This window comes from Cynara cardunculus (assembly GCF_001531365.2).
Source record: "Cynara cardunculus var. scolymus isolate 2C chromosome LG 15, CcrdV1, whole genome shotgun sequence".
NCBI classification, from domain to species: domain Eukaryota; kingdom Viridiplantae; phylum Streptophyta; class Magnoliopsida; order Asterales; family Asteraceae; genus Cynara; species Cynara cardunculus.
In genome coordinates, this window is record NC_037542.1 from 5,297,761 (window position 1) to 5,308,920 (window position 11,160).

General features: G+C 31.9%; 1 protein-coding gene across 1 annotated transcript; it reads right to left on the minus strand.

Moving 5' to 3' along the window:
* Positions 1 to 5,375: 5,375 nt before the first annotated feature.
* LOC112528408 lies at positions 5,376 to 6,676 on the minus strand. Its single transcript, XM_025139429.1, has one exon. It carries the CDS (start codon positions 6,529 to 6,531, stop codon positions 5,536 to 5,538), a length of 996 nt encoding a protein of 331 aa, XP_024995197.1. The 5' UTR covers positions 6,532 to 6,676; the 3' UTR covers positions 5,376 to 5,535.
* Positions 6,677 to 11,160: the final 4,484 nt, after the last annotated feature.

Here is an 11,160-nt window from a genome sequence, read left to right on the forward strand (position 1 = left end):
GGATAATGAAACTCGATATTGCAAAATCATAATATTTAATAAACGTATTAAACAATGAAAAATTTTCATTAACTAAAATGTAACGAATCCGTCTACAAGTAAATTAAGAAAAACGAAATATGATCATTTATTTTAATTTTTTATGAAATTATTCATTATACATTAGTGAATATGTTGTGTTTTGATTTTGATATAACTTATTGATGGATATTATTTTAAAAAATGTTAACATTAAAATAGTATATTACTTCACAAAGTGAATCAATTTCATTAATAATATAATTTACCTAATATGGTTGCCTTGAATAAAAAATACTATGAATTAAATTTGTTTACCGATTCTACCCTTATTGATGAAATAAAATAAATATTAATTACTTTTTAATTTTTAATTTCTTAAAATAAAGTAATGTAATTTTAGCCATTGATCAAAAAAATGAATAGATGAGATTGGTTTACACGGTTTACACAAATGAGTCAAGTTTTTATTTGAACGCTCCTCTCTCTCTTAGTTTGTGGTAACCGTGAGATCCAATTTCAACAACAAATCAATAGATGAATTAGGACATTTATAATTTTGAATTAAAATTTTAATGCAATGACATTTTATGTATTTTATCTCCTCTCTCCTCTCTTCTTTCTCCGTCCTCCATCTTCCGGTCACCGTCCTCCGGTGATACTATTGTGATACCTAAAAATATTGACTCTGTTAAATAAAAGATACAATGTGATACTCAAGCACATATAAGATATATTGTGATACCACTATGTTACATCTTCGATCGACCACACAAACAACCCCAGTGTAATCCCCAACACATATAAGATGCATTGTAATACCACTGTGGTATCACCAGAGGAGGGTGGCAGGAGGAGGGTGGCTGGAGGACATGGGATGGAGAGAGGAGAGTTTTAAAATACCTAAAATATCCTTGTATTAAAATTTTAATTTAAAATTACCAAAATTATAAATTTCTTAATTTATTTATTGATTTGTGGTTGAGATTGGACCTCACAGTTACTACAAACTAATTAGTTCTCATTTGATTAAGCCCCTATATATAATTAATTTTTTATTTAAGCTAAAATCAAATTCTATATATAATTAACCCTAGAATCAGTATAATACGTATCTTTTATTATACATAATTTTATTAAAACCTCTTTTTTCAAGAATTTTTACAGAGAAACCAAACTATGAACTGTCTAAAACAAATCTAAAAAACTTGAACAAGTCAAATGAAAAAAATAACAAATCAATCAGATTCCTATGTATGTGGAATGGTCATAATATTAGCTATTATTGTTCCACTTTGTGCAATCGTGTGTAGGAAAATAGGGTTTCAATGAGTTTTTTGGTCATTGTTGCAAATGAGTATATTATGACTAATATAAGCAAATTGCAAAAATACTCAACAATTATATCAAAGTAGGTAACAATACAATGTTTGTTTGGTTAATATAAATATTTTATGATAATATATGTAGGAGATAAATTGATACGTATTATGACAAAACAATTCTCATAATACATCTCACGATTATAATCAATATTTTCATTTTTTTTATGATTTTGAACAAATTACAAAGTTTGATATGATAAAAGATTAATCTATAACACTTATTATATATATATATATATATATATATATATATATATTACAAAAACAACCAATAATGACAAGGTGGATTCATATATCAAAGGTAATATTTTGATTCTTATTAACTTAATATATAAATTTGATCATCGACTCATTTAGCTAACTTCAATAATTTTTTGAAAAAAATTATTGTCATCGCATAGTCAAACAGTGGTTGTATAAAACAAAGACGTGAAAGTCAGAAGATGCCGAGTTTTGGAGTTTTTTGAACACACAGTTAAATTTTCCCAAGAGTTTGGTAAACAATCCAAAACTTTGCACAATATTTTCAGTATTACCATAAACTTTAAAAATCATCCAAACCATGAGAGAATTGAAGAAGATGAAGAGATGAGCAAAACCCGATCCGAAAGGCTTTAAATCGCTGAGCCACGCGGCCTAGTCCGCGACCATGGGTGACCGACTAGTCGCCCACGTACTATCCAAGCTCTATGCAACCTATCCCGCGACCCCAAGTGGTGTGAAGAGTCGTGCGTCCCATTGCTTGGGTTCATGATGGTCTATACAACAACTACCGCAACCCAAGTCTCGAGCCAGGCATCAAGGAAACCATTGTAGTTGGCCGAGACAGGTATGAGAAGAAGGCATAAAATTATATGTCGTGAGAGTTTTAATACCGTCACAAAATTCATCGTGTGTACTATGTCGTATATCACTAATTATGTATACACTAATACAACCCAAGTTACCATATTCTAAAGATGATAAACATAGGAAATATATAGTTATCTACGTCCCCGTATTCGAAGGGATAAATACCAAAGATACAATGAGATAATTAACCAAAGAACTATTTTCCAATTAGTTTGGTGTATAAGAGACGGACTGTACGGCTTGTTGATCTACAAAGCTATCTGTACGAATCAACACATCTGTTGTATAGAATTGTGAATATTTCTGTTTTTAATCTTTTCAAATATAACAGTTGTTTTCTAAAACTAAATTTTATTTTAAATGGAACAATTATTCATATTCTAAAAAAATTATGCTTTGGAGTATCGAGAACATAATCATATGGATATGTAAAATACATGATTTCCAATCCTTGCAGCAAAAGGAGGGAAACAAATACTCAATTTTATTAATCCGAATTACCATGAATCTCAATGACCAAGAATTGCCAATTGACACGAGGTTCTTTTTCATCAACATCTATCCCGATGAGCCGTTTATCGAATCATTGCAATTGAAAGAACCAGATTTTCGTCGAGCTGTAATCAAAGGATCTATGGGCACTCAAAGGCGTAAAGTCACATCTTGATGTCGCTTCATTTTTCGCTTTCAATAAGATGGATCATTATTTAGCCCCCTATTTAGAATTTTTGCCCCTTCATCTTTCCGAATCAAGAACTAGTTCGATTCATATCGTTCCAACACCACGTGGGGAACGGTTGTTTTTTGAAACATCGAGGGTGGAAATGAGAATTCAACATCACCATCAAACTAATCCCGAATTCCATAACCGAAGAAAAATGAACCAAATTTGATATCGTTTGGATTTTATAAACATGAATTTAGTCATTGTATCTTTTAAATAAAAAAACGATTTGAATCATAAGAATGAAAACGAGTTAATTCAATTTTAATGTATGATATCACAGTTAACAATTGCATTATTTTCAAAAGACAAATTTAGGAGCCGTTTACCTAAATGATTACCCGCTAAGCACCTAATATTGGGAGTTAACACTATAATTTATTTTATGGGGTAAAATTGTAATACATCAAAGGGGTACCGTATGCAACAATTTATCCGGATAAAAATCATCATCATCACTTACCGAGTAAGACTTTCCATCTATATCATTGCTCTTACCGGACAAAATTTTAACCCTTACCATATTCATCCAGTAAGAAAAATTATCCGATAAGTACTTATTAGATATTTATTTAGTAAACAAGCCCTTAGGAAACAATTGTTGTTTTAAATAAAGGATTTACATCCAAACTTGTAAATTTCATAACCAAAATAAAAAACCTAAATATGATTAAAAAAAGACACAAAATATTTGGATTTAAATAATTATGAATAAAAAGTAGTGATGTAATAATAGTCTGAATGCAGGCTTTGTCTAACATGCTTTCCCTTTATGGAAGCACCCATTTTCATGTTTTTTGGTCTATATGTGCTTCTAAAATTCCATGTTTTGATAAATTGGTATATATATAAAATACAAAAATACTCTCATTTAAATAAATCTTTAACGGTCTCGTTAGAATTTAAAACAAAATCTATACGTTTTTGTAAACCATGATGGTCATGAAATAATTTTGAAACTGGAAAAATGGAAAATATATTTTTGACAAAAACAAGGACCAAATTTAATCCACATTATTTATATCCAAAATAAGAAAGTTTATTTTATTTTTAATATTTAAAATAAAAATGAAAACAAAGTTTATTTTATTATTTTAATTTTTAAAATAAAAAATTGGTTTTATTTAGATATTAAATTTCTATTAATTAACTACAATAGTGATGCTTCATAGGTTTGAGTTTGACTTCAAAGATCAAAAGTATCAGGAGGTTTTAGGTTCAAATCCAAGGAAGAATAAAAATCTTCTTGTGACCATGGAGGTTTAAATGCGGTGACTTTGGGTTATCTGCAAAACAGGTGGTCGTCTTGTGATTAGTCGGCTCACATAACAAATTGGATATCTAGGTTAATAAAAAAAAATTCTATTAATTAATAATAAAATATTTTTTATTTTGTTTTTGAATATAAGAAAATCGCTTTTTTGGTTTTACCATGATATCTCTCGCATGTTCCTGTTCCATGAAAGGGAACCAACGTACAAAACATCTCTCTAAATTAAACATGCCGGAATTTACAATTTAAATGTTTTAAATTTACTTCATTTTATGTTTCTTTTGAAAAAAAACCCAATAAAATGTTTATTTTTTTAATATATATTAAATAAATATATAAAATACCATACAAAATAAGGAATTTTATGAAGATTAAGAAACCAGACAATATTAAAACCAGTATCGATGACACATACCTTATCTTCATTTCTGTTTAAAATGTAAGATTTTGGATCTGGTATTTAAAAACTACCGGTTAAAGTCCTTTCAAACCACTGAAAGATTTTATAGCTGTTATTTCAACTTGTAATATTTTGTATTTACGTGTAAAATATTCTCAGTTAAAGAATGTAGAATTCACATGGGAGATTTGACCCCGATGCATCTTGCTTAGCGAGCGTAGCTTGAGTGAGTGTGTAGCGGGAAAAGGGGTATAGATGTGATAGGAGGACACCGTTAAAGAGGTAAGCAATGGCTCTTTTTATCTTTAAAGTCTCGTGTGATATAAATTAGGAGATGTTTGACAATTGTTGAACGGTTTGGTGCATAATGATTAAGTGGTCAGAATGATTAAAAGGCTCTCATGATATAGTGTAAAATGAAATATAATTGTTTGGTAATTGTGTACAATGAAATTAAGGCTCTTAATGGTTAAGGAAGATTCATGATACAAAATCATTCAGAGAGTTTTAGAACCATTAAAAACCAGATTTTTTTTTTACCAAACAAGATTCACTTTTAAGGTTGTCTCTTAATGAAACTATAAAGAGTAAACAAACAACCAATCCAAACATTCACACTTAGAAGAAAGTTGAAGTAAAATTGAGACGTTTGTAGAGAGCTTATTTATCTTATTCTCATAACAATGATGCATACAAAATCTTCAAAATTCACATATGAATGATGTTGAAATTATGATACGATTTTCACTAGAAATTGAGTTGAAGCATAAGGAATTACATCAACATGACACACTAACACAACCAATTAACATTCTTCATCTATTAAATCTCTAAAAAAAAACACTAAACCAGCTGTTGACTTTTACTTTGACTTTTGCAATCTTCAAGATTCCAATATGTGATTCATATCTTTCTTCCCAGAATGTTGCTTAAAAATCCACTTCCACACCTTGCTATGCCCTTTGCTTCCCTTCTTAATCCCCCTATCATTCACTGTAATTCTACATGATGATGATCCACCACCACCACCACCACCACCACCATCTGGTGGGTTCTTGAAAACAGGGTGTTCTGGTTTTGATTCATCTGATAAATCAAGCTTTAAATCAATAAATCTTGAATCATCATGGATTCTGCTGAATTCACTCTCTTTTGCAGCAAACCCACTTTCAAAATCCATCAAACCACCTCTGAATCCACTCTTTCTTGGCTCAGATTCATTAAAATCAGAGATTTTTGCACTTGAATAAGCCATGTCACTAACACTACCACCTTCATGATCAAAATTGGCACCGCCCCTAAAGCTACAAAGAGACCTGGATCTTGACACATCCATCACACAATCCGACACCCATATCTCACTTTTATCATCAAACCCATCTCTGTTTCTCTCTCTACAGCCCTCTTTCTCTCTCTTCTTCTTGAAAAGCTTCCCAATTCTCCAGAACCCATTGCTCTTCTTCACCTCAACAACACAACTATTGCTCCTTTTCAGCAGAATCACATCCTCTGTTTCCCTTTTCTTGATCTGCTTTATGTGTGAAAAAAGCGTTTTCTGCTGTTCATCCCCACTACCCCCCTTCTCATTTTCGATCAAAAACGAGATCCTGCCAACACTTCCAACATCCACAGTGCAAGATGAGTTTCTGTAGGAAGACACATCAGAGCAAGAACATGAAGAAAGCCTCTGTTCTCCACAATCAGAGCACACAAGCTTCATGAGCCTGTCTTTGAGACAGTATGCACATATTCCAACTGGGGATGAAGATGGGTGTTTCTTACATGGAACACCTGATGATGATGAATAATACAAGTTGTAATCTGGGCAGAAGTTGGTGTAATCTTGATCTGATTCCACAGATTTCCCTGTTTCCTTCATGGGTATTTACTATTCACTCAATCTGAGTGCCTTTCTTGGTGGAAATTTGGGTTTGATTTTAAAGAGATGGAACTTGCATAGAAAAGTGAAAGGATTTGGTGGGATGAAGAGATATTGTTTGTGTGTAGGCTGACAATATTTGTAGGAGGGTGAAGCTCAAGATATTGAGTTATCAAGAATGGAAGATCCTACGGATTTTGACTTATCAGGGGCTTGAAAGTAACCTTATAGTATGTGTGGGGGGTGGGGCAGGGGTAGAGGGTTGGGGTCATGTATATTGAAAGAAAGATGGAAGGCATGGAAGAAGAAATCAAGAAAACTTGAACTTTAAGTCATGGTAGTGATGGAATTGCACTATTATTTCTGCAGGCATAATTGCAGTGGTGAAAAGTGATGTGACACAAGGAGTGAAACATTGGAACAAGTAATCTCAAATAGGCTTATTTTGTCCATACTTATTGCCCCAAAAAAAACTCAACCATAGAATCAATTTGAATGTACAAGTGTATATATATATATATATATATATATATATATATATATATATATACTTGAAATATATTGGGTTTGTTTGTTTTGATGTTACATGTATCTCGTATTCTCTTATACCCAAAGATCTCTTTCTTAAAAGCTACGAGACAAACTTAATTATGACGGATTTATGTAAAGGGTAGGGGATCTCATCTTAAGGCTTAACTGTCACAACGTAGAGGTTGTAGGGGAGAGATGATATTCTTAGGAGTTGTTTGACAGTTGCTGAATGTTTTGGTGCATAATGATTAATTGATTAAAATGATTAAGAGTCTTTTATGATATAATGCAAATGAAATATAATTGTTGGTTAATTGTTCATAACGAAATTAGGGTGCTGAATGGTTAAGAGAGATTCAAGATACAAAATTATTTAGAGGGTTTTAGATCTATTAAGAGACATATTATTTTTGTCAAACAAAATTCATCTATTAACGATTCAGAAGTTGTCTTTTCCTAAAACTATTAAATGATCTTCATTAACGTTTATCCACCGACATTCACATCTTCACCTTAGCCTTTTCATCCACTTGCATTCACACATTCATCTTTTCTTCACCAACTTTTTTATGCATATTCACTTGCATAAATTAGATAAGTTTTCAGTCATGGTAATACGGTTTCTTGGAATAAAAGAGATTAATGACTTTAATTTGTAATCATAAAATAGTGTCTAATTGGTTTGAGCTTGACTCCAAAGGTCAAAAGTACCTGGAGGTTACAGGTTCAAATTCAAGGAGGAATAAAAATCCCCTTGTGGTCACGGAGGTTCATATGCGGTGACTCTGAGTTATCTGCAAAGCAGGTGGTCACCCTGGGATTAGTCAGCTCGCATAACGAGTTAGATATTCAGGTTAATAAAAAAAAATGACTCCGATTTATTCTTGTCAAAAGGTTTTTTGTCGTCAGAATTCAACCTTATATAGGGGCTAACCATTTGATAACCCGTAAAATTGTGAGAATCTGATGAATAAGTGAATCATATGTTATTTCATATGATTTTTTCTATCTATGGCTTAAGATTTATGATGTAGATTAACATATATATATTTTATAACGTGAACGTTTTTACATTTATGAAACCAAAAATACAAATAGAAAGTTTCACAACATGAACAAAAATAAATATGAAACAAACACATTGTGAAACAGATATATGTTTAATCAATATTTTAAAATCTAGCCTTAGATGGAAAAATTATGTGAAACAATACCTTACAACAAAAAGTTTTCATGGTTATTATAATATATGAAGTTCTCATTTGATTATACCCCTACATATATGTGTATGGGTATATATATATACACACACACATATATGTATATATATGCTCATATGAAAACAATAACTAAATAGAAAAATAATAAAATGGTCGAATAACATGTGACTTTACACTAAAATGACATATAAAATCACTTTTGATATACACAACTTTGGTTACGACCTAAAGCAGCAAACCACGTTCCTGCCACATCCTTGCGTTGACCATTAGTGCAAAATTACATGTCTTTTACCAAATATCATCATCAGATGTATTGATGGCCAAAAATGGGTCCCGGGCCGGGCGGGCCTATTCGGTCCCAGACTTTTTCAAAACCGGCCAAACCAGTCCCGATCGAAAATGGTAAGACCGGACAAGGTGGTTCACAAGCAGTTATGGGCCGCCGGTCCCGAGTATTAAAATATATATATATATATATATATATTTTAAATTTTTTAATGATATGTATTTTTAATACATTATACATTTTGTAATTGAATCACTCAAATACACTTTAAAAATGCGTTTTATTATAAGTAAAATTACATTGTCTTACAAAAATACATTATAAAATTATTTGAAAATACATTTATTCTTTAATCATCATCGGTATCCCATGTCGGATTGATTTGAAGAGTTCCGATGTTTTGAATTCTTCTAATAGCCTCTTAGTCATCAAGATCATCAATGTCGAATTCCTCATCATCGTCAAATTATGAGTAAGTACCGTCGGTATTGGTAGTTGGCGGCGTGCTTGGTCCCATAGCAATTTCATTTTATTCCAAATTTTCTTCCACCGCTTTAATCTCCATCTCTAACAATGTCGTGTGTTGAATACTATCAACACTATCCAAGTAATCCTTCAAACAGACGCAACATTCCACGGACTTTGGGTTTAGTCTTGTCTGACGTATGAAAATGATCTTGTCACTAAGAGAAAAAACATACTTCGAAACTACGGTACTAGCTTAGATTGTTAGTATATCATGTGCGATGGATGCCAAAACCGGGAATTGAGGTTGTTTTTGTTTCCAAAAATCTAATAGATCAAATTTTTTTTTTCCAAAATCTTCGACATTATTTGCGGGACATGCGACCATAAAGTTAGTATGCACATACATATTTAATTCATCCAAATCGTTATCAAATCAACTTTTTTACTTGATTCGTTTAAAACCTCGTTCATTAAATTAGTCATAAACTCTTTCCGACTTTGTCGATGACCACTAGAAGAAAAACTAGAACCCGCAAACCCACGACTTGAAGAGCTTTGTTGTTGGTTTCCTCCTCCATAAAAATGTTTATAATGATCAAATAAATCTTGAAAATTACGATTAAACAAACGTTTTTGTTCCATTGAAAAAGAATTATCCGATAGCCGTGTCTAAACCAAAAGCCACACATATTTATGTAATTAAAACTTGAACATCGGTAAAATTTAAATACGGGTTTAACGCCACAACACAAAGAAAAACAAACGGGATGCTCATAAAATATTTTAACAATTTTTTTTCATTGAACTCGTCAACCTTCCCCAATCTTGATGGTCTTCGTATTGCAATCTTACTTGCCAAAATATATAATTGGTTTAAAACTAAATGGCTTGTTGGATAAAAAATATCTCGCATTTTTAAAATCGCCTAAAATATCGTACAATCTTTCAACCACGGCCCAATCAAAATTTCCAATAGAATTTTGCTGATAATGGTGTCTATAAAATGATTTTTTTTGTTTTATTAAATTTTCAATCATAAAATAAGTCGAATTACAAAGAATGGCCAATATCGAACTTCGATCCCAAAGCTATGAAACCAACGTCATCAAAATACTTTTTATATTCCGCATTCATTTTCTTACCCTTTGTGAAAATTCGCTGCAACATAAGTCTAAACTTATCTATTACGGGTTTACAAGTATTTAAACCGTCATGAACGGCTAAATTTATTATGTGTGCACAACAACGTGTATGAAATAATTTACCGTTTAAAATAGGTGTCAAATGACACTTTAAATTTTTCACACATAGATTGTTATTACTAGCGTTATCAAATGAAATGCTAATTATTTTAGTAGCTAAATTATAAATGCAAGACATTTTTTAATAATTAAAAATTGACGTATACCTGAATGTGGCGCACTAAACGGGTCAAACGCGATTACACATTTGAATAAATGCCACGATGAATGCTCAATTAAATGTGCCGTTATGTATATATAAGATACCGGCAATCCATATGATGTGCTCCATACATCACACGTTAAATAAATATTGTTAGACAAAAGAGAAAACATTTGTTGCTTTTCAGCTCGACACATTTTCCACATTTTAATTGCATCACGTCTAAGGGTTTGACGATTTACTGACTTGTATCGTGGTTGTAGTGTTTTTTGGATCAACTTCGTAACGTGAGGGTTGTCGAAATGTCTGAAAGGCAACCCGACTTGAATGACATATTATGTTGTCATTTATCGGTTCAACTCATCATCATACGACCATATTTGACTTTGAGTGTCAAATATCGGTTGGCTTGAATCGCCCCCGACCTCAACTCCGGACACGTTTTTTTCGGTGTGCCTCCTTAAGATAGAATTTCCTTCCGCCATAAGGAGAGCTTGATACATTTTGCATTGTGTCTTTCTTTTCCCATTCGTGAGGACCACCAAGTTGTAGTGATTCCAAATCTTGGACTTACGTTCGTGTTCAGCGAGAACTAGTGATACATGTTATTCACCGGACATTTTGTAAAACAAAGAGAGAAACAAATGCGAATTGTGAAATGGAAACGAGAAATGAATAGGAGTTGAATTCACAAAATATAGCGAGAAACTGAGAACT